Below are 23,979 nucleotides of genomic sequence, written 5' to 3' on the forward strand. Positions count from 1 at the left end.
CACATTGCGGTGGGGTTCTGTTTGGCAGCAAAGTTCAATTACCCTAACATCACGATATTGTTGTTAAGAGCAACTAAAATATGCGGCACGCGTTGCCTGCGAATACGTCATAATTAGCAAAATGGCATAGTCAGCAGCGAATAAGGCCTTTGGCAATGCACTTTTGCAATGCAATTTCATTGTGCATTCCTCTTTTTGTAAGCAGGTTTTCTTTTCCTAAGCCAATAAGCTGACTACAAAAGGTGCCGCCCACGAATGGGTTATACCTTGCACAGAAAAACTTGTAAATCTTAATATGTAAAGAAAGTTTTTTTTAAGGTTTTTTTTTTATTAATTGATTTGAGTGGAACAGAAAAGCTTTAAAGAAAAATGTTTAAAACAAGATGTTTTTACTTAAAGCAAAGATACAACAAATTTTGTCTGTGTAGTCTTTTCCAGAAGTTTTCCTCTTCATTCCATTGCCTCTAGCAATTTCCTCTCCAAATTGGCACATTTTATGCCTTTAATTACGCGTAGAACTAAAGAATTGCTAGTGGGTGTAATTGTAAAAAATCGGGTCAGCATAATGCACATTAATTATGGTTTATTGTTGCTTCAAGTGTGTCATCGTGTAGGAATTGAAAAAAGTCGGTTCGTTTTTAGTTGGCTCGAATTGCACTTTTGGCTGAGCCAAGAAATTGTTTTTCGATTTGTTATCTTAGTCGTGACATTATTTATTTATCTTTAGAACTATTCGCCTGGTGAATGTTACAACAATTTGAAGGTTAAAATTCGTGGTATTTGTACGCACCACGCCTAAACATTTAAAGAGCAGCACACATTTTGGTTTGTTTATTTTGGTTTCTCGCTCTTTCGTTCTGTGATCGAGGTAGTAGTTCCTTCTTTTCGTTTTGATTTTCTAGGCATCAATTTTGGGTTTCCCAAAAAGCCAAATAGATCTTAAAATAGATTTCACCGATTCCGTTTATGCTGTCGTTTCAGCACGTGGATATGGGAAAATATACGGATGTACATATCGTTTTCCCCAGAGATTTCCCCCTAAAATCTAGAATTTATTTTGGCCAAAATTAGAAATTAACTAAAGTGGAAATATGCGGCAGTCCATTCTGTCACCCCGCCACTTTCTCTGCTTTCCCCCAAAATACTTTTTGACATTCACAGGGAAACCTGTCAATTTTCCGCTCTTTGAGGGTCTCTCTCTCTCTCGTTTGGGTGGTTGCATTGCACTCTCTTCGTTTTCCACTCTCTCTTGTTTGCCACCCTCTTTTTTGGGTGCTACTGCCCTGCAGTTTTTAAGGTCAGTCGAAAATTTTCCAGCTGAGCGTCAAGTTGAAGAAGAACGTATTCTAAATTGGGAAAAATCCTTTCCGTCATTTAATTGCAGCATTTTAACTGAAATACAAGGGATATACATCATGACTGAAGTTGAGCAACCGCCACAGAATGGCATAGATCCCACTGCCGGCGAAGATGATGACAACAGCAAAGCACGTCCCGCGGATATTGAACAGGTAAGTGCAGGCCGTCGAAGTCCCAACTGGATAACAACCCACCCCTCCACCAAACACTCACCACCACTTTACTTTCTCCTCCTACAGGATATGCGCGAAATGGAGCGTCGCAAGCGAGTCGAGGCTATAATGGGCTCGAAGCTGTTCCGCGAGGAGCTCGAGCGTATCGTGGACTCGGCGCGGGATGGAGGAGCTGGCGCTAGTGGAATCCTGCAGCAGCTGTCGGACATTGTGGGCGTACCAGTGTCCAGGGTGGGCAACGTCTTCAAGAGCAGCAACTGCATGGTGCCCATCAACGATATACGCGGCGTCGAGTCCATGGGCTATGCCAAGGGCGAGAAGATACTCCGGTGCAAGCTGGCCGCCACATTCCGTCTGCTCGATCTGTACGGCTGGACCCAGGGTCTAGGGGCTCAGATCACCGCCCGACTTAAGGTCGATCAGGAGTACTTCCTGGTTAATCCATACGGCCTGCTTTACCACGAGATCACTGCCTCAGCGCTGAACAAAGTGGACATGCAAGGACAGATTGTCGAGCAGGGCACCACCAACTTTGGCGGCAACAAGAGTCGTAAGTGGTTTACAATTTAATCTATTATTATGCATATGAAATGTATATATTTGTTTTAACTCTTGCAGACTTTGTCCTCCATTCGGTGGTACATGCTGCCCGTCCAGACATTCGATGCGCCATCTATATCGGTTGCAGTCCAGTCGTGGCTATTTCCTCACTAAAGTCGGGTCTGTTGCCTTTGACCAAGGATGCCTGTGTGCTGGGCGAGATCACCACTCACGCTTATACTGGCCTGTTTGACGAGGAGGAGCGCAATCGATTGGTTCGCAGCCTTGGTCCCAACTCCAAGGTTATTCTGTTAACTAATCACGGTGCTTTGTGCTGCGGAGAGACCATCGAGGAAGCCTTTTTCGCCGCCTGTCACATTGTGCAGGCGTGCGAGACCCAACTAAAGCTGTTGCCCGTCGGTTTGGATAACTTGGTGCTGATTCCAGAGGAGTCGCGCAAGGCCATTTACGAGCAGTCACGCCGTCCGCCGGAGGATCTGGAGAAGAAGTTTGCCGCCGTCGCCGCTGGCGAAGATGGTGCTGCTTCTGCTGAAAAGGAGGCAGCTGAAGCCGTACCCAAGGTGGGCAGTCCGCCCAAGTGGCGTGTGGGTGGTGCTGAATTCGAGGCCTTGATGCGTATGCTGGATAATGCTGGCTATCGCACTGGCTATATCTACCGCCATCCACTGATCAAATCGGATCCTCCCAAGCCTAAGAACGACGTCGAACTACCGCCAGCTGTTTCATCACTGGGCTATCTTCTTGAGGAGGAGGAGCTCTTCCGTCAAGGGTAAGGAAATCTTTTAAAATTGTACCCAAAGCAATCCCTAATTAAATCTCTTTCCAACTAGGATCTGGAAGAAAGGAGATATTCGCAAAGGCGGCGACCGCAGCCGGTGGCTCAACTCGCCGAACGTTTACCAAAAGGTCGAGGTTCTGGAGACCGGCACTCCGGATCCCAAGAAGATTACAAAGGTAGAAATCATTACTTTCGAAGATATGAAGCAAACCAAAACCACCAACCTTAAGGAGATTGAGGGAAAATAGTTGAAATTGTTGGAAACCGATTTCTCCAACTCTTTACAGACATTCCACTTACTATACCCATATATGATTTCCATTTCGTTAGCACTCAGATTTAGTTTCAACTTTGCTACTAAGCTGCAACAATATTCACGCATAAAATTTTTAGAGTTTAAGTAAATGAAAGTAATCAATATACAAATTCTATATATTTATATACTTTGGAAATAGAATTTAAACTCGTGCTAAACCAAAATTATTTTACGTGCTTTGCTAGCAAGCAAACACATACTGTGTAATGTGCATTAATCAAATAAATAAAATAAAGAAAAATACAAATTTGCATAGATGATTTTGTGCCTCATTTAGGGATTTCGCTGCCTCAAAAACAAGACAATAGCGCTAAAACAATGCAAAGAAAGAGAAAGAAATTTGCTATGAATACTAATCACTACTTAATAAATAAAACATTTTATTATTTACTGAATTAATGATTTCATATTTAACCGCATTATTTTTCATTCATACAATTTTTCTTTGCATGTTTTATGCTATCTTTCTTTTATTCTCTTTGTGATTGTTTTCATTGTTATTCAAGGCACAAAATCATTTATGCTTGTTATTTTAGTTAATTTATGTTTATTTGATCATTGAATTTGAATCCTATCTAGGGATGTTTATGGATCAAACACATGTACATGTAAAATATAAAAAAATCTGAAAAACGTGCACTGGAATGCCTAAATATAACATTAATTTTAAGACTGGTGTAAAATTATTCACATAAGGCGACTTTATGTGTAAAAATCGATCCAACAGTTTAAAGGGAATGTTTATTTTTAAGATCTTCTCATATTGATATGAATCCTAGTGTTCAATCCACATTAAAATCAAATTTCTTTCTCTTTCTTTTCTATTTGCATTAATACCACCCCAAACCTACCTCAACACAACACATAATTTACAATATAAAACAAAATATCACAGTGGGTGGCTGAAGGTTCCCCCACCCACTCAACGCCAGTGAGGATAGAAGATCCACTCCAGTTTGTGCCTGCAGGAACCAATCCAAGGGAATTTAAGCGTGTCCAGCAACTAGTCAGTATTCAAAACTTGTAATCCATATGAAATTTGTTATTAACTGGGAGCGCTTTTTGAAACAGATTAAGGACAACCGCCGGGCAGATAAGATTTCCGCCGGACCACAGTCGCATATTCTGGAGGGCGTGACATGGGACGAGGCGAGCCGGCTCAAGGATGCAACGGTCTCGCAGGCCGGCGACCATGTTGTCATGATGGGTGCCGCTTCCAAGGGAATCATCCAGCGTGGCTTCCAGCACAATGCCACTGTGTACAAGGCTCCGTATGCTAAGAACCCATTCGACAACGTCACAGACGATGAACTCAATGAATACAAACGCACGGTGGAGCGCAAAAAGAAATCGGTGCATGGCGAATGTAAGTTAGCACCATTTTGTTTAGCCAAATAGTTACCTATAATGCTTTGAACAATTTTTGCAGATACCGACACAGACTTTTCGGAATCCGAAGCGGTACTGCAGGCGGGGACAAAGAAATACCCACAAAGCGAACCCGAGACCGGTATGTTTACTATTTACAAATTATCATGTTTACTAGAAACTAATATTATGTGGATATTTTAGAGCACCAGGTCATTGAGATCCAAACACAACAAGCGCCAGTGCCAAGGCAGGCGGAAGTTGTGCTGAGCGATGGTAAGTCCAGTTTTCTACTGAAATATGTGATTTACCTGTTTTTTTATATATGATTAAAATTACTTAAATCATTGCACACTTTAAAACATTTCAAGTACACTTGTCCATGAGTTATGTCTTTCAAGTCATTATGTGATCGAAGTTTAAAAGTTTTACTTCTTTTTTTGTTCAGTTATTTTGTTTATTTCATTGTTATATCTTTTGTTTTACTTGGTTTTTGTTTACTATTATAAATTTGATTTATATTTTAAGTCTTTAAGATGCTGCTATATTCATAACGTATTTTGCGTAGTTATAATATAATAATAAATCCCTTGTAGTATTATTTCCCTAGTTTATCTTGTGGTACTCTTATTTTATTTGATTCCTAACATTTAATAACATTTTTATGCCATTTCCCTCTTTTCGTTTTTTTTTTTTTTTTTTTATGCTGTATTTTTGCATTATATAATTACCAACACACACTTACGACCAAAACTACACACATTTCAATGGATACCAACACTTTCAAATTATATACTTAATGTAGTCAACAAAAAAATTCTTGTAGCAATTGATACTATCACAACCTCCCTTCTGTAAAAACCTTAAAAGTGCTTAGACATACATTATATAAAAGCAATTTAATTGTTGTTTTTGTTAGAAATTCAATTTTTAGGTTTTAATTGGTTATTCATTTCTATTATTTAAATACTGTGCAATACAATTCACATTTATACAATACTTCCAAGGAACCAACTGTTGTACGGCGTGCATAAAATGATTTATAATTTCAACATTCAACAATACGACAGCACATCAATTCCAACTGATACAACAAAAAGAAACCTATTATAGTAGAAAAGCTGCAGTTTTATTTATACCTTGGCTTCATTTCCTGAATTTGGCAATTTGTAAATCAAAATTTGACCTTTTCTATTATTTCACATAGGAAAAAAAACCAAACCCAAATAAATTGGCAGATTGAACAGGAAAAATGTGTATTAAAAAAAATAGTTAGTATTGATATGAAAGTGAAGTGTGTGTAGGCTAAAAATAAAATAAACCAAAAATGTATAAAAAAAAACGAAAGACCAGCAACCAACAACAAGAAGCAACCGAAGCTCTCAACAGAACACAAAATTCTACTACTACTACTACTACACTACCACTACTACTACATACTACCTTTTCTACTACTACTTCTGCGGCTGCTGCGCTCTATAACACAAAAACAAAATAACTAAATAATATGCAGTCTAAAAAGAAAACCCTTTTGAGTTGGAGGTGAGTGCAGCCCCAAAGGTTTAGTGTGTAGTCAACAAAAAATCAAGACAATAGTTTATAGAAAGTTTGTTCAGTATAACAAATACATAAACCACCTGCACACTAAACCACATTCAACATGCCATGTCAACTTTTGCAGAATGCTCTTAGCTGAATCAAAATATGCTCTGTTAGCCAAGAACTTAAATTGCAGCTTGCTGTTTTGTTCGGTTTTCTCCGTGTTAACTGCAATTTTCCATCCTTATGTTTTAAACTGCAGCTGTTTTCTGTTGATTGCTTCTTTAGTTGCCCAGCAGCCAGCTCATCCATTAGTCAACCACTAATCCAAATACCATAGTTTAAGGCATGCTTGATCGATACTAAACTCTAAAACTCATGCAACACTACGTATTTCTAGTTTAAGGCATCAATTACGTCTGTTTCACATTTGTTTAGCGATTTACTTGCATTCGTCTGTCGCTGAATATGATTTTATAATTTTATTTCTCAATACTATTTTAGCCACACTTAGTTTTATAAACGGCGAACGCTCTCACACAGCCACAAATCGCAAGCCGCCAACTGGCCGAGGTAACGAACAAGACCCATTTGAAAGATACTCCCTAGTACTTACACCCTTCAATGTACTCAGGCTAAACGCCCATTGTATATAATCTCGTTGATACAACATAATCCCCCATATAATCCACTAGCCCCCCTCGCAGTTCGTTGTTAATGGTGTATACTCAATATAACCCTTATATAATCCACAAGTCCATGGCAAATTTTTCATGCACCAGAACTAAACACTAGCTATAGTATGAGGTTGATATTTATCATTGAAAGAATTCACTACGGTTTTCTAATTTCATTACATTTTGGGTTTTGGAAGAAAGGATACTTTTTTGCACAGGAAACTTATTTCAAATCGAAAGTATTATAAAACTGTCAGTTTCCTTAATCTTGAGATATGCTTTATAGGTCTGCGACTGTATGCCATTGAAAAATGGGATATGTTTTTCAGATTTATGGATCTGTTATCCAGTACGTATTGGCATTATGTATGTATTTCGAGAGCCGCACTTAACTAAGATGCTGGCTCCGTACTTGTTGTAGATTGTGACAAATACTTACAATTTTTCGTTTCCTTTACCTCCCCCACTTGGACTTTATGTGGCTTTAACTAGGCGAAAATAAGAATAATGAGTATCAGATATGTGTAGACGACAAGGAGAACCAATTATATGAGCGAAACTTACCCGGTAATAGCAAGTGCCGACGTGACTTGTTTGCAACCAAGGGCGCGGATCCTATACCATCACCGGATCATCTGTATACCTATGTCTATGCGACAGCTGGCTCTTTGAGTCACTGCGCCCAACCAGAGGTGTGCTCCGCTTTGCTGCGGGCTCTACATAGCGAGCAGTTGGGCTACCTGGCCAGTTGCTATCGCGGAGGAGCTGGACACTCGAATGCCACCACCGCCAGTACATGCACTATAACTAGCGCCACGGGTTCCTCCACCGCATCACGCAGACCTTTGCAACATGTGAATATTATGTATCCACAGCCGTATCGCACGGGTTCCCATTTTGGATTCAATTCACCACGCCAGCATCCGCACACTGAGCATAAGCATGTGCCCAAGGAGCGAGACCATCATGCCTTGGGCTACCGACCCATGCAGCGAGGGATCAGCTACGAGGAGATCTTCGCCACGCCTCGCTATGAACAATTGTGCCAGGCGTGTTTCGACAAACTACTGCGCCTCAAGCCCGAGCTGCAAAGGATTGGCACTGCCACAGCTGCTAGTAGTTGTGCGGAGGAGCTTACAAGTGCCGGGAGCACGCCCATGCAACGACGCCAAATGCCGACTTTATCCGAGGCATACGATTATGTTGGTCAAATGGCAAAGTTGCCTCCACCTCCGAGGGTCCAATGTAATGCGTACACACAGACAAATAGCTCTTCCCCTTCCTCTTCCATCAAAAATTTCCTTAGTCAAATCGAAAAGTTTAACTTTTCGGAAGAATCGACTAACATTAATTATACTCCACGTCCCATTAACAGCGAAACCAGCCTTTTGGGACTGGTTGTGGAACAGGCATGCTCCAGCGCTGGAGCGAGTGCAACAAGTGCTCCTCCTCGAAGAATTTACCGTGCAGAGCACGTGGACATTACAGAAGTGTGGAGCTTTGGTCGTTGGCTGGAGCCCCAGGACAATATGATAACGGGTAATGCAGATGAGTTTACCCAACAGCCGCTGACCGAGCATTGCATCACATCGGAGTTTCATCAACATTTTTCGACTGCTGACAATCAGGTCGAACGCCAATTGATGAGCCGCGAAGAGCGCCAGCGTCGAAAGTCTGAGTTTGAGGAGCTTTGGCAAGATCATGTCTTTGGGGCCAAAGAACAAAGAACCTATGAAAATGTACCTCTCGATGGGCGGGAAGTCGTGACTCTTAGTGTTAATGATGGCGAATACGAGTATAAAGGCGATATTTTAGGCGAAGTCTATGATGAAAGAGATTCGACTGGTGACAATCAAATCGACCGCAAATTGATGAGCCGCGAAGAGCGCCATCGTCGCAAATCGGAGTTCGAAGAGCTGTGCCAAGATCATGAAATTCGAGCCAAAGAACATATGCAGACCTATGAAAACATATCTCTCGATGGGCAGGAAGTCGTTACTCTTAGTACTGATGATTGGTTACACCAGGATATAGGCGAGATTGTAGACGGAGTTAATGATGAAAGAATGACTGAGCCAAGTGATGAGTTACCAAAAATTCTGCAAAAGTTCGAGGAAAGTCTTACATTAGCTGGCGAAAACCTAGGAAAACTGGTGGAGAGTACCAAAAAACTACAAGGAATTCGCACTGAAACATCACCCGTTTCTTCCAGTAGTTCACCAGTCGAAATAGGCAATCTCTTACGATCGATAAGTTTTGTGAGCATTACTTCAGCCGATGACACTGTGTCCGTACAGGAACCACTTTTCGATTTGTCTATAAGCCCAAGTATCGCCATATGCAGCGAAGAAGATGACGGACTAAACCATAGTTTGGCACAGGAGGAAAAGCGAGACGACGAAAAGCCTGTTACTCCCATTTCCACGGAGCCAGATGAGCCCTCAGATAAGGAAAAGGATCGTGTCGACGACAAAGACATGGACGAAAATGATCTTCACGTGGAAGCTGAGTTCCGAGAGGCTCCTGGCGAAACAATTAAAGTAACCGTCAACCACAATAACGTTGTGAAAGACTCAGATGAAAATGATCATTTGGTTGAGACTGAGATCAGAGAGTTCAAAGAAGTTCGCTCCTTAGAAGCAGACAACCAGTTTTTCACACCTCTAGAACGCGAGATTCTTCAGCGGATCGAGAAAGAAAAACTAGACGAATCGGAGCCTATATTTGGGAAGATTGATCATAGTATTCGCAATAAGTTGACACCAAAGAAGCTGCAAGAATTGGTCACCGAAGAGATATTTCGCACACATACGCACATATACACCAATCCAAGGACACCGATATCGAAAAATGCACCACATGACACCACATTGACTCCCAGTGGCTCATCGCTGTCCGCTCATAATATCAGTGCTCCCTGCAGTTTGATGGCGCATACTCATCTTGTTACCCGTCCAACACCCAGAATGTCGCGATCCTGGTCAGAGGATCAGCAAAGTGTGGAGGACGAACAAAAGAAGAACGGGGAGGAACAACCGAAATATATAGATAAAAACACTCCCCTAGATCGAGTCATCTCATCCACAACATTTGTGTGCAGAAGCCGTCCGAACAGAAAGCGCAACTTTATTCAGGAGAACATTCGCAATGCCAGCAGACCACGAATTGCATCCGGTGCGATTAGAAAGCATAACAGCAACACAGTCACTTCCCCTAGAGCCAAATCAAGTCCATCCTCAGTGTGTGCTTTTCAATGTGGCCAGCGAGATAGCGGAGCCCGCCTATGGGTTGCCTTGCCAACGCTTCCACGTGCTCGGGCTGTGTACGCCGTTCGCGGTAATCCACCATCGCCCTTCGCCAAACGTCGCAAACCCTTGGTTATCCTTCCACCTATGCGTAGCAATATAGCCAAGCATCGCGAGCTAAACTCATCTAATGAATTTCTGCACAGGACTCATTCCAGTAGCACGTTCTTTGTGCCCGATGAAGAAGATCGTGAAAATTCGGATAACATTTCAACAAGTACCTTTCAAATGGATGAAGCTGAGAAAGAATCTCCTGTAACTCAGGGTAACAGGAATGCGACTAACAATTCTGTGTACTATAGCGCCAACGATACCACGCGAGAGGAGGGAGAATCTTCACAGAGCGACACCGAAAGACGTCATTTGCCCGAGATTTATAATAGTTCTTCCGATAATTCTCTAGAAGTTGTCTTGGAAACTAGCCGTAAAACGGATGGTCATGTTAACGACCTACAACCGAGTACAACCGTTTTGGAAAGTCCAGAAATCTGTAGTCAACTCAAAGAAGACGGATCATCGCTGGAACTTACACGCTTAGCAGGTGGATCAGATGCGCCTCAAATTCCTTTGGATACAACACAAAAAGAAAATAGTGTGCTGCAGGATACGGATGATAATGACGACCAACCCTCGACATCGAAAGTGGCAATGGAAAAACTTCGCATATTCGGTGATGCGGGGGAACCGAAAGAGAATCCTTATTTTGGGGACGAGGATGTGGTGACGCTGGACACGGTTTGCATTGTACGTGGTCTGGAGATGTTTGTGCGCGAGGTGGAGCCCATAAAGCATGAGACTTCAGAGGAATTATCAGAGTTTGGGGGACTTTTTGAAAATGGGTTAACTGATGAAGGTGGTGAGGAGGCCACGTCCCAGTAAAAGTGAAGGCAGAAGTTGAGGAAGAGTTTACTAAAAATAATAAGAAATGAAACGGAAAACATACTTTATTTTAAAACATTTTATATTATTTAACACCGCTTGTGATTACCTTTGTATTTTTAACTTTGTATCATTAAAACCCCTTCTTTTGTAATGTAATATGGCATAAAGGAACTTTCAAAGAAGGCTGACTTATTGGTTTTGTATTCACTAACTTTAACAACAATTACACATAGTTATAGCCTTGGGTGTTTACATACATATACATATATACATAAACATATAATGTGTAAGTATTATTACGGGTGTATATTATTTCTTTCACTTTGTATTTTATAACTTATAAAATATACGCAGTAAAACTCATAGATTAAGTATTTGTAGTAAATATTCCAACCTAATGTTTTAGAATAAGTTTCCCGTCAATTGTCGTATGTCCAGTGTGTGTCCGTCTGTATAGTGAGCGTTTTTGGAGGTTCAGGTGCTCGGAATCATACCTACATTACTTTCTGTATGCACAACACCCGCCATTTGATATATATCGATTCTAGCACTTATCTCTCAACTGGCCCAAAAGTATGCGTTCCTTTATTCGCCTGGTCAATACATGCATGCCTGCTTCAAAATGGCTCCATTAATGCAGAAGGTTTATGTCATACACAAGGTCGAGCCCGTGAGCAAGCACAACTATCCGCCAGTTCACGATGGCAATATGAGTATTCAGCATAACGAAAGTGGCGCTGGATTCATGGGCAATGAGTCGGGTGTTATTAGCAGCACTCCTGTTCGCAATGCCATGGCATCTGTATCGTTACCGGAAGAGAGGAATCATTCCAATTCGGGATTTTCATCAACTCCGTATCGCACCATCTCGCATTTCGGCTTCAATTGTCCGCTTATAACGTCACCAACCATTCTCCTGCATCCTGAACATCAATCCATTTGGCAAACTGTGGCCGAGCAACGCGAGAAGGTTGTATCCTTCATAGATCTCACGACACTGAGCATGGACAACCGCAAGCTGCTGAATGTGGTGACATCCACGCACCCAACCCAGTGCCCATCGCAATCGCAATCCTTCATCTCTGAGAAGCACATTCAGTTGGAAGTTACGCCTCCGAAGCGGAAGAAGCGGGTCTACAGCGCCACCACCAGCAGTGGCCTAGACGACAGTCTAGATGAGCTGGACTCCCTGATGAGCGGCCTAGCCATCACTATGCCGCGCAGTCGGGAGCAGGACAGCGGTCTGTACCGCAGCTATACCTTTCTACCCAGTAACCATGCTCTTCCCAAGGATACCGATGCCAATGACAGGGATCAAACGAATCGGGAGCGACCAGAAGCCGAGCAGGAGGAAAGTTTTCGCTGTGCAGGCGACAGTGGTCTTGGCGATTCCACCGGCAGGCGCCCACGACTGACCACCACCAGCAATGATTCGTCCAGTCAAGAGGCCGAGGCTTACACTCAGGGCAAGCACGTCAAGTTGACCTTGAGCAGCTCACCCACGCCGACAACCACACCGGCAACCATCGAAATTCTTATCAACGTATCGCTGCGCAATGCCGAATGCGTGCAAACGGTCCACACCCATGAGCAGGAGTTTCGGGCCAAGTTGGAGAGGGTAATTGACGAGGAGATCCACTACATTTCGCAGCAACTCGCATTTAAGCAGCGACAGGCAGAGTTGCTTGAACAGACGACATCGCGGGCTCCTCTAGCTACGCCTTCTTCAGCAATGATGCCTCCACCGGCGCCGGCTTCTACATCATCCATGGTGCACCGCAGCAACTCGGCACCGGAGTTGTGTCACACCTATAGCTATGTGGCCGTGGGAATGGCCGATCTGTCGACGAAACAAGATCAAGGCTCTCCGCAACTGCCAGCGGAGGGTGAGCCTTTGAATGATATACTCAGCAGTCTGGAGAAGGAACTAGAGCGTCTGCTGAACAGCGTGGTGACGGCCCACATGCTGCACAACAAGGCCATCATACACGAGTGTCGGGCTCGCTTTTCGCATCTGGCCGATGGAATGGCCAGCTCCTAGATATTTTGATATGTACATAATTTACATCTTCGCTTTTGTTATGATGTTTACAAATCGACAACAGTGAAATGATTGTTTACAGCCACTAGATTAAGTTTAATGATGATAATTTGGAAATTTAAAAATCGAACTAACTAATGCATTTTTTTACTTCTTTGTTCTCTTAATTTAAATGTTAAGACTGTAACTTAAGCACAATATGGAAATGCAAAGTTAAAACTGAATCTGAGCCAACCATTGTACATTTAAACATCTGTGAAATTGTTAAGTTTAATTTTTGTCGAATCTTGATTTTTGTTTTTTATAACTAAAATATAATAAATATAATTTTCATTATAAAAGTGAAGGATTTAAGTTAAGTGTTCATACTCACGAAGCATTCATTTCAATCAGTTAAGTTTAATCAGTGCCCAGGTAACCTAATTTCATTTATTATTTATGTCTGTATTTGGTTGTGCATGTCTGCTTGCTTTTTAACATATATTGCTGATCCTGCTGCATGTCCTACTGTTTGTCTATCCAAACTCCATTTATGTACTTATACACCCTCACCAATCAAAACATATAATACCATGTACATGTACATGTTTTAGTTAGATTATTATTCGTGCGTGTCCCATATGGTGAAAGTAATTACAAAATTAATATCAAATATTTTGTGTGCGTCCACTGAGTTACATTTGTAGGAGACCCATTCCAAATTACACTGCTATACATCGTACTAATGACTTTTTTCTTACCCCTTTGCAACAGGTGAAAACGTACAAAACGGCGATCATTCGGAGGCACACTTGAGCACCTTCTCGCAGAGCAGTAAAGAGGTAAGTACATCTGATGGGATCCGAGATCTGCGATCACTTCTCAAACTTCTCACAAGCAGTAAGCTGGGTTGTAAACGGTTAGCAAGTAGCCGCTTCATCGTGTACAACCAGTATTGCACAACATCATGATTCAAGCTAACCTCATTTGATTTACTAACCGCTGCGCAACCGATATTCTCACTGCAAATTTCTATTACGGTTCCAGGATGTCTCCACGGACGGATCACCCAAGAAAGACAAGAAGAAGAAGAAGGGTCTGCGCACACCATCGTTTTTGAAAAAGAAGAAGGAGAAGAAGAAGGCCGAGGCCTAAACTGATCCCGACCATCAGTAGGAGTAGCAATCTTGACCACCTCCCACCATCAGCGGGAACCGAGGAAAAATAACGACAATGATAACCACGAAACAAAAATAAGGAAACTTTAGCCAGATCAGCAAGAGAAGCACTACAATTACATAAAAGAGAGAGAGGCCTACACAAGCAACGGATGAGCAGCTAAAATCGATCGAGATGCATCTAAGGGGATGCCGGCTATGGCAACCATCCCCTGCCCCAATTCGCATTCACAGCTTATATCTATTATAATATAATTCTAATTTTTAATTTATACGATGGCCACGGCAGCACCACCCCCTATCCCCCCACACACAAACGCTATTCACACAACAATTTGTATGATAACGAGGAGTTTCGCAGGTTTACACGCAATATCCGACACGCCGCTTTGTCCTAAACAAGTAACTTGCAAAAATCTTCTAGATGTATTAGCTTATAAAATAACTACGCAAACACATTACATGATTACATGGTAAAGCAAATGAACAGATGAAAAGGGTACAAATTCCCATGCAGCTCTGATGGAAACAAAGATTTGTTTGAAACAAGGACAAACTTTTGTTTTTAGACATACATACATACAAGCGTGGTACATGCGTATGTACGCCTAATATTTAAATGCAATATTTTTTATAAACGTAATAAATTCGATGACAACTACAATTTGATATTCTGAGCATATGTGTGTGTGTTTTGTGAAACCGCGTTTTATGTTTTGTGTTCGTTTTGTTTTGTTTTAAATTCCGGGCAGCCACACTTTGCACACAAACGAATAAATAATTATTGTATACATGCAGCAATTGTATTAGTTTTTTATATAAATAATTATATATTTTTATGTACGTAAAATTGTTTATACATACATATACATATATATATTTATAAAAACCAATAAATTATGAAGAAAACGAAAATTAAAAAATACACTACACCCGCATTCAAACATGCGATTACTCTGAGGAAAGCAGAAACAACACAATCACAGAATGGTTGGATTTTTTCCAAAAATTATCTCCAAGAATCAAATTTCAGCATTTCCTTTGTAAGTAGATGTGCTTGATTTGTAATCGCTTTCCCATTTATATTCAAACCGATGAATAACGAGTACTGCAATTAACTATATACGACTGCCATAGCATGTAAAATTTTAAGGCACAATTTAAACGCATTTACATTTCAAATTAACTGACATAAAACTCAAAAACACCGATAATTAATGCCAGATAAATCGAATGTTTCTGCTTTTCCTACCCAAACCCACCCACTCCCATTAAAAACACTCTCTTTACAACAAAATACTTGCATTGCTGAGCCTTAGACAAACAAGAAAAAAACGGCAAAATATAAAGTATAATTAAACTGAATATTTGCGCAACGACAGAAGCTTATTTCTAGCAACTTTTTTGCGTTATTAAAGCGAAAAAGTCTGTATAATTTTGTCCTTAGATTAACCTTAGAAATTTGTCAATATTCTCACTCTGTGCAAATAATAAAGAACTTTTGAAAAAAGCGAACGAAAAGCCGAAAGTTTATTCTTAAAATTTGTTTAGAGTGTAAGAAAATGCATATAAATATATATTTAAAATCGTATTATACACAAGAAAAAACACGAAACACACGAAGAAGTAAACACATAATAAAGAAAAATTGTACAAAATTTAAAAGTATTTGAAATGAATTATTTTTTTGTAATGGAATTACTTTTCCGATTATGCAAGGATGACTGATTTATAATTAGTGACCAATTTATTTAGTTCACAATTTTAACAATCAGCTTAATAGGAAAGTTTGCAACTCAGAAAATATTTTATATTTTAATTACGAGTGATGAAGATTTGAGATTTTGCTTATACGACAAATTGGTGAATCTAAAATGTTTGAGAAATAAGAATATAACGCAAGAACAAATTGAAGAATATTTGGTTTTGATTAACGAGGCCCCACTGTTATTTACGTTTGTTTTTCACCGAAGTGGCATCTCTGATCAGCTGCATATATTATCATTCCTTTGTTGTGTTTATATGCTGTGACTCAGTGCGAAACCGTGATAAAAGCCCAAAATTAAAACGAAATTTAGTCGGTCACCAAAATTACAAGTGTCAAGATGTCCCTGGTTTCAGATGAGGAGTGGGTGGAGTACAAGGTGAGGTCGATATACATATCCTAGCAAGCGACGCAATATCTACAAATCACTTGATTCCCTTAGTCCAAGTTCGAGAAGAACTACGAGGCGGAGGAGGATCTGATGCGTCGTAAGATCTACGCCGAGTCCAAAGCCCGGATTGAGGAACACAATCGGAAGTTCGAGAGGGGCGAAGTGACTTGGAAAATGGGAATCAATCATTTGGCTGATCTCACGCCCGAGGAATTTGCCCAGCGTTGTGGCAAAAAAGTGCCGCCGCATTAGAAACATAATCTCGAGTTAATATCATTTTAAGCAGACATTTTGTAAAGACACGAATCTCTCTGTAATTCTATAAATATGCATTTGTATTTTTAAATGTTTTTTGTTTCATCCACCCCCAAATAAACAATAAATCAGCTGTTTTATACATTTCAAAGAATTTGGTCTTTTTGTGATCTGGCCACTTTGGCTGGGAGAAAAACAGTTCATTGAGTTATGGTTCAATGAACTATGGTTTACTTTTCCCGAACGAAAAATGCAAATAATTACATATAGCTGAGATGGTAAAATTCCATTCCAAAAATTTATGTAGGCTTGTACGCAGTATCTTTTTACTTTTGGACTGCAAATCGATGAACGCCCTGCCGCACTGAACCAGTTCCGGTTCAGCGTTCATTGAGCGAGTCAGTGAACCGAACTGCAGTGCCGACGAGCGGCAGTTCACACACAACATTTGAAAGTTTGTAAACTTTTCCTTTTTCAATCACATAGACACATCGATACACGTAGTTATTTATTTTTATTTTGTACCAACACCAAACACCCCTTCTTACAACGCGCGTAACCTATCGTTTTCGGTCCAATCTCTTGCAGAATCGAGCAGTAGAACCTCGCAACCCAGCCAAACATGTCCGGAATCATGCGTGTGCCATCGATTTTGGCCAAAAATGCAGTCGCCTCCATGGTAAGTACTTACCATTTTGGAAGTGAAACCCCCGGCTCCACCGTGGAAAACAATATGATTTAATAGTGGTTATACAACCGGCTGTACAGAGAACCCAGCAGCTCGTGATGTGACAACAGCAAAAGACCCACAAATTGGCCAAAAACGCGCCGCCCTTACTTGTGTTATGTAATTTGTGAGCAAATTGTGGGGGCCAGATGCATTAAATCTGTGCCCTCTGCCGGATTATAGTAATTTCCACATAGCGAATATCATTCCAATCAAGTGTTTTGCAATTTTCCTGCTTTTATGGTGAAAAGCTAGGTGTGTGCACCAGCGAGGTTATGTTATGTTGCCTCCCCGCCCCCCCTTTATCCACACTCTGCTTTGCATCAACGATATCGTGCATTTGGGCATTTCGTGCAACAAAATGCAGTTGAAACACTTGGTTTGGGAAAGCTTTATAAGTACCGCTCAATCGGAAGATTTGTGCAAGAGAGGATAGTAATATGTAGTAAAACAATTGAGAGGAAAGGAAAGAGTGTGAGAGAGAGAGAGGGAGAGAGCGATGGAGGCACGTCACGGAACTTAACAGCTGATTATACAATGGAGCTAATTGATCAGCGTGCTGATCTACCCCGCCCCCCTTTCGCCAGAAACCCCCTCCTAAAAATGCCAGTTTAATTATTTAATTTGTTTATTACATAAGCCGTTATCACTGCAAGTCGCTCTTTCTGCTTTTATCTTCTTATCTGGTCGACGTCATCAGAAGAGTTCTCACACTCTCCCTGATACTATCTTAACTATTTTAACTGCCATCTTAATTATTATGTACACCTGTTTGCATTTAATTTTAACTAATGCCCGGATTTTTGGTTGCAACTACGTTTTGTGCACTATCCGGCCTTAATATTTGTTGGAATTTCTGATAAGATAACACTAAGCTACTTCAGATACGTAAATAATGTGGGTATTCGCAAAACTATATTTTAATTTTGTTAATGTATTTTGAGTAAACATACTCACTCACATTTTGGGTGACTTTAAAAGTCTTGGCTATTAAAACTATGGCTGCATTTTGAGTAATGACAACGCAGGCAGTCAACTTTTAAGTCTGAGTTTACGTAATTTTTTTCGCAAACGATTGTGAATTATGATTAAATGACTAAGGCAAACAATAAATTGATGGCTTTGTTGACAAGCTGGGCTTTCCAATAAGAAAATGTTTCTATCTGCAGTTCCATAATATAGATTCTGTATGAAACAATGATAATGACAATGGGGTAGATACTTTTCAAACCTTAGCAATAAGATAATGTGCGATTTTAAAATTTCAATTATCGATCTCTCATCCCAATTTCTATCTTGCAGCAACGTGCCGCAGCCGTTGGAGTGCAGCGCAGCTACCACATCACACACGGCCGCCAGCAGGCCTCGGCGGCGAATCCGGACAAGATATCGAAGCAGTACCCGGTGGTGGATCACGCCTACGATGCGATCGTTGTGGGTGCTGGAGGAGCCGGCTTGCGGGCGGCTTTTGGCCTGGTGGCTGAGGGATTCCGCACGGCGGTGATCACCAAATTGTTCCCCACCCGCTCGCACACGATCGCCGCTCAGGGCGGCATCAATGCGGCTCTGGGCAACATGGAGGAAGATGACTGGAAGTGGCACATGTACGACACGGTCAAGGGCTCCGATTGGCTGGGCGACCAGGATGCCATCCACTACATGACGCGCGAGGCGCCCAAGGCTGTCATTGAGCTTGAGAACTACGGCATGCCCTTCTCGCGTACCCAGGACGGCAAGATCTACCAGCGCGCCTTCGGTGGACAGAGTCTGAAGTTCGGCAAGGGCGGACAGGCCCATCGCTGTTGTGCTGTGGCTGATCGTACTGGTCACTCGCTGCTGCACACGCTCTACGGACAATCCCTGAGCTACGACTGCAACTACTTTGTGGAGTACTTTGCCCTGGATCTGATCTTCGAGGATGGCGAGTGCCGTGGTGTGCTGGCCCTGAACCTGGAAGATGGCACACTGCACCGATTCCGCGCTAAGAACACGGTTATTGCCACCGGCGGATATGGACGCGCCTTCTTCTCCTGCACCTCGGCGCACACATGTACCGGTGACGGTACCGCCATGGTTGCCCGACAGGGACTGCCCTCTCAGGATTTGGAATTCGTGCAGTTCCATCCTACTGGTATCTACGGCGCCGGCTGTCTCATCACCGAGGGCTGCCGCGGAGAGGGTGGCTACCTGATCAACGGTAATGGCGAGCGCTTCATGGAGCGCTATGCTCCTGTGGCCAAGGATCTGGCCTCCCGCGACGTCGTCTCGCGTTCGATGACCATTGAGATCATGGAGGGTCGTGGCGCTGGACCCGAGAAGGATCACGTGTACCTGCAATTGCACCACTTGCCGCCCAAGCAGCTCGCCGAGCGACTGCCTGGCATCTCCGAGACCGCCATGATCTTTGCCGGTGTTGATGTGACCCGCGAGCCCATCCCCGTGTTGCCCACCGTGCACTACAACATGGGCGGTGTGCCAACCAACTACCGCGGCCAAGTTATCACTATTGACAAGGATGGCAAGGATGTGATTGTTCCGGGACTGTATGCTGCTGGTGAGTCTGCTTCCAGCTCGGTGCATGGCGCCAACCGTCTGGGTGCCAACTCTCTGCTGGATCTGGTGGTCTTCGGACGTGCATGCGCCAAGACTATCGCCGAACTGAACAAGCCTGGTGCACCTGCTCCCACCCTCAAGGAAAACGCTGGCGAGGCCTCTGTGGCCAACCTGGATAAGCTGCGCCATGCCAACGGCCAGATCACCACCGCCGATCTGCGTCTGAAGATGCAGAAGACCATGCAGCATCATGCTGCTGTGTTCCGCGATGGTCCCATCCTCCAGGACGGTGTGAACAAGATGAAGGAGATCTACAAGCAGTTCAAGGACATCAAGGTTGTTGACAGGTGAATATTAATGAAGTATATTTTGGTTTCTTTTTAACGTTCCTTTACTTTAAAGGTCGCTTATCTGGAACTCTGATCTGGTGGAGACGCTGGAGCTGCAGAACTTGTTGGCCAATGCCCAGATGACTATTGTGAGCGCTGAGGCGCGCAAGGAATCGCGAGGTGCCCATGCCCGTGAGGACTTCAAGGTTCGCGAGGATGAATACGTAAGTTACTATTCAATTAGCCCTTGAACTGTTTATAATGCAACAAAATTTATTGCAGGATTTCAGCAAGCCCCTTGAAGGCCAGCAGAAGAAGCCCATGGAACAGCACTGGCGCAAGCACACGCTGTCGTGGGTGTGCAATGACAACGGAGACATAACGCTGGACTACAGAAACGTGATCGATACCACGCTGGACAACGAAGTCTCTACTGTTCCACCAGCGATTCGCTCCTATTAAATGAAGACTTGGAGTTGCAGAACACCCGCATACACACCCCATATACCATCACGCATCACTCGTACGGATGTCTACTTAAACGTCTTTGTGGGCGCCAGTAAATAAATTTTGTCAAGTCGTCAAACCAATGCGTCGCAATATGCTACCAACTGGTAACTGGGAACTCGGCAGCGGTTCCGGGCATTTTGTGATGAAATGTAAATCCAGCTTTTCTTTATATCTATATAATTTACAAAACTAAATAACTCCGCTGATTCTATTTATTTTCACTGTACGCTGCCCTCCATTTGGTTACTGTTTGGTTGTTGGTTATTAACAATATTATATAAGCGAAAAATGTGTGTGAGTAGACAAAGAGTTCGGTCTGAGGCGATATTGACGACGCAGCCTGTTTAGAAGCAAATGAAAACAAATCCAACTACATTTTTCTAGTATTTGTTAAACCTATTAAATTATTAAAACGAAAACGTGTAAAAACAATAATAAACAACAAAAGTCGAAACATTTGCTATACATTAAATAAATGTACTGAAGATTAAGTGCGAAACGAAATGATGACTTCACTTAGCCGCGGAATACATGAATTTGATTGACACTGACATCCAGTTGACTCAAAATATCGACGGCAGCAGTGTTGAAGCCACTTGGTCCACAGATGAGCACATAAGTACATCTTTCCGGGTGATTTTTCTGGAACATAGGGGTTAACAGCTCCAGTGATATTCTTTGTGGATTATCCTCCGATTGGGAGAGATAGTTTGTGCAGCTGAATCTCTCGTCGTGGGTGTGCAATTCATTCAGTTTCTCCTTTAACCAGATATCTTCTGTGGTTTTGTTAAAGTATAACAACTTCAAACTTTCACTGCAAATGCAGAAAATAAGTACATTTCAAAACTCATTTGGAAGAACTTACATTCGGTTTGTGTTCCTTTTTAGGATGGGCTGAATTAGACTCAGAATGGGCGTTAATCCGCTTCCCGCTGCTAGGAGAAGAATGTTCCTATGTGCGGTAAGATCCGAAAGCTGGAAAGATCCGCGTGGCACACTCCAATGGACGCGAGAACGACTTTGAAGCTTTTGCAGGTGAGTGGAGACGGGTCCGTTGGGATACCTTTTGATCAGAAAGTGTAAGCATTCTGAACTCGATGACAAGTTGTTCTCCAAACGCAGATAGGATTGATCCACAGGTGTGTAGCTTCGCTGAATTACTCGCCCTTCCAGTGGGACTTCTATATCTACATGGTAACCAACCGGCAGGACCATCAGAACGTCCTGCCCAACGCTTTGCAGACTAAGCTCAAAGGAGTCGGTGTTGAAATCCTTGCAGCACACTACTTCATACTCGAATGTTTCTTCGTGTAAGCGGCTAGAATCCAATCTGTTGGACACATGTGTTCCATACGTTGGCCATGGTTCCGCTTCCTGCTTGACCAAGACCAACTCAATTTTCCCCGTCTCCGAACCGATTTTCGCTACCTTTGGAGGCCATTCGACACTGTTGGTCAGCTGAAAATCAAAGCTGTGCCAATTGTGCTGGACTAGTACTCGTATACTCAGTTGCTGGAGGTCCTTCCGGCGAACTACCAGGCCAGGATTGGCCAGGCTGCGTGTGTAGAAGATCAGGGTGAGTTCGCTCCTTTGCTGAATCCAGTCAAAGCGTGGCACTATTTCCGGTGGTGGTGGTTTCAATATCACATTGGCAATCTGTGGAGTATCTTTGGCGGGTTTTGTCTCATTCTCTTTTAGTGGTCCCACGTAGCACTTGCCCAACAGTTGTGGATAGTTCACCCAGGCGTGCACCTCATCAAATAATTTGGTGGCATCGCGACCAACACCACGCATTAGCTCGTCCACTCCGCCCGGATGGAAGTCCATGTAGCGGGTGACATTGAAGACACGACCACGAATCGCCATCCACGCGTCGTCGACCTTGTTGTGCCGGGCCAATTCTGTTCGCGATACGGGCACCACACGTCCACCGTTGCCGGAGAGATCCGCTCCAGAGTTACACAGCCGTATCCAGTTCATCAGGGAGTGGCCCGGCTTCAGGGCGCACTTGTTGCGCGGATTACCAGTGGCCGATCCAGAAGCGGTGGGTCCATTGGAGTTCAGCTTCTGCGGCGCAGTGGCGGGCAACTGGAGGCCACCGACGGATCCGGCAGGAGCCATCTGTTTGGGTGGCTGTAGCGGTTGGTTACTGGCGGGTGGTTTAAGGGACGGATCGGACATAGTTAGGCCCACAAAAAAGGCAATCGCGCAAATCAACAAGCTGTTTAGTGAGGAGTAATGGAAGGCAAACAACAGCTGTTTTCTGCATTTGGTTCCGGGAACCAGTGGCGGAATAAAAATGAACTAGTTTCACGAATGTTGGCGGTTCTATTTAAAAATTCATGTCATTTAAATGTCTGCGGCAGTTTCTCACGCCTTTTTTCTTGGCCGATAAGAAATCTTTATGATTTCGGACCCACCACAACCTAATTGCTTTTACTGATTGTATGGCTAACCGCTTGAGCAAACAAAAAATATTTGCATTGCGAGAGTCACTTAAGTGGAATCAATACTTATAAAATTTTACTCGTAAAGTAAAATTGTATATTAGATTTAGAATTTTTTAATGCACCCCATTTAGCTATTAGAGTAACAGTCGAGTAAAGTTAACATTATTTTATAACTAATCTCTAGTATTACCTTTTTAAACAAATTTTTCAAGCCACCCTCCTTTATGAAAATTTAAATGGATCTTAAATAATCTACGGATTTTAATTTGTGCAATAACCATTAAAAGATATGACTATCTGGTAAAATAAGCGAATTCGATTTCCCACACAGATCTTAGTGATTAGATGATTAGATATGGTTCGTACTCAGGCCCAGGGCAACGCACCTTTAGTTGATACCAAAAGAAATCGAGTCACCTATTCGATTGTTAAATCAATTATCATAAAGTTTTATATGGAACACGCGTTGGGCTATAAAATACATAAAATGTATTCTATATATTTGGTCCATAAAATTTGCATTATATGGGTACATGCTATTTACATATAAACAGAAAAATTATGTAATTTTAGGGTTTATGTTTCATGACTAATGTTTATATATAATGTATATATAAAGAAAGTCCCAGCTCACTCATACCTCTTATACTGATTAATGGAATATTGCTTTTGAGGATACCAATAATTTAATTATTTATGGCTTCAGCTAAAAGGAAAATTCATGAACATATTTATATTGATATATTGAAAAAAATCTTGAATATGATTTTTAAATGTAGACCACCCGTAAATTAGATACATCAAAATATAATTCAATGCTAGCAGCTCATTTTATTGTTCGGT

The 23,979-nt window shown here is 42.3% G+C and overlaps 4 protein-coding genes across 14 annotated transcripts in view; 3 read left to right on the forward strand and 1 right to left on the reverse strand.

The window, feature by feature from the left end:
* Positions 1 to 14,820, forward strand: part of LOC120447008 (protein hu-li tai shao) — a 30,879-nt gene extending 16,059 nt beyond the window's left edge. For 2 of the 10 annotated variants that reach the window (XM_039628315.2, XM_039628316.2), the window contains exons 4-12: positions 1,385 to 1,511; positions 1,599 to 2,082; positions 2,151 to 2,862; positions 2,924 to 3,047; positions 4,083 to 4,193; positions 4,259 to 4,553; positions 4,617 to 4,697; positions 4,760 to 4,831; positions 7,264 to 11,035. In XM_039628315.2, the coding sequence (XP_039484249.1) occupies positions 1,416 to 1,511; positions 1,599 to 2,082; positions 2,151 to 2,862; positions 2,924 to 3,047; positions 4,083 to 4,193; positions 4,259 to 4,553; positions 4,617 to 4,697; positions 4,760 to 4,831; positions 7,264 to 10,955 (5,667 nt within the window). In that variant the 5' untranslated portion in view covers positions 1,385 to 1,415 and the 3' untranslated portion in view covers positions 10,956 to 11,035. Of the gene's footprint in view, positions 1 to 1,384; positions 1,512 to 1,598; positions 2,083 to 2,150; positions 2,863 to 2,923; positions 3,048 to 4,082; positions 4,194 to 4,258; positions 4,554 to 4,616; positions 4,698 to 4,759; positions 4,832 to 5,360; positions 5,429 to 5,562; positions 5,610 to 6,598; positions 6,668 to 7,263; positions 11,037 to 11,506; positions 13,354 to 13,752; positions 13,821 to 14,019 lie in introns of those variants that run through there. The other 8 variants (XM_039628319.2, XM_039628320.2, XM_039628321.2 and 5 more) reach the window with 8 other exon arrangements.
* Positions 14,821 to 16,142: 1,322 nt separating this feature from the next.
* On the forward strand, positions 16,143 to 16,721 carry LOC120445378 (protein CTLA-2-beta). The gene is made up of 2 exons (XM_039625760.2): positions 16,143 to 16,300; positions 16,364 to 16,721. Exons 1-2 carry the CDS (start codon positions 16,262 to 16,264, stop codon positions 16,562 to 16,564), a joined length of 240 nt encoding a protein of 79 aa, XP_039481694.1. The 5' UTR covers positions 16,143 to 16,261; the 3' UTR covers positions 16,565 to 16,721.
* Positions 16,722 to 16,903: 182 nt separating this feature from the next.
* LOC120444816 (succinate dehydrogenase [ubiquinone] flavoprotein subunit, mitochondrial) lies at positions 16,904 to 21,190 on the forward strand. Of its 2 annotated transcripts, none has more exons than XM_039624772.2 (5): positions 16,904 to 17,021; positions 17,156 to 17,246; positions 18,597 to 20,194; positions 20,250 to 20,400; positions 20,459 to 21,190. In XM_039624772.2, the coding sequence occupies exons 2-5, from the start codon at positions 17,190 to 17,192 to the stop codon at positions 20,636 to 20,638; spliced, it is 1,986 nt and encodes a 661-aa protein (XP_039480706.1). In that variant the 5' UTR covers positions 16,904 to 17,021; positions 17,156 to 17,189; the 3' UTR covers positions 20,639 to 21,190. The 2 variants fall into 2 exon arrangements, with proteins under 2 accessions (XP_039480706.1, XP_039480705.1); XM_039624771.2 differs by having other exon boundaries at positions 16,995 to 17,067.
* Positions 21,191 to 21,195: 5 nt separating this feature from the next.
* Positions 21,196 to 22,927, reverse strand: LOC120444817 (cytochrome b5 reductase 4). The gene is made up of 2 exons (XM_039624773.2): positions 21,552 to 22,927; positions 21,196 to 21,500 (listed from the first exon to the last, which is right to left on the reverse strand). The coding sequence occupies exons 1-2, from the start codon at positions 22,865 to 22,867 to the stop codon at positions 21,203 to 21,205; spliced, it is 1,614 nt and encodes a 537-aa protein (XP_039480707.1). The 5' UTR covers positions 22,868 to 22,927; the 3' UTR covers positions 21,196 to 21,202.
* Between the last annotated feature and the right edge of the window lie 1,052 nt (positions 22,928 to 23,979).

This window comes from Drosophila santomea, chromosome 2R (genome assembly GCF_016746245.2).
Source record: "Drosophila santomea strain STO CAGO 1482 chromosome 2R, Prin_Dsan_1.1, whole genome shotgun sequence".
Lineage (NCBI taxonomy): Eukaryota > Metazoa > Arthropoda > Insecta > Diptera > Drosophilidae > Drosophila > Drosophila santomea.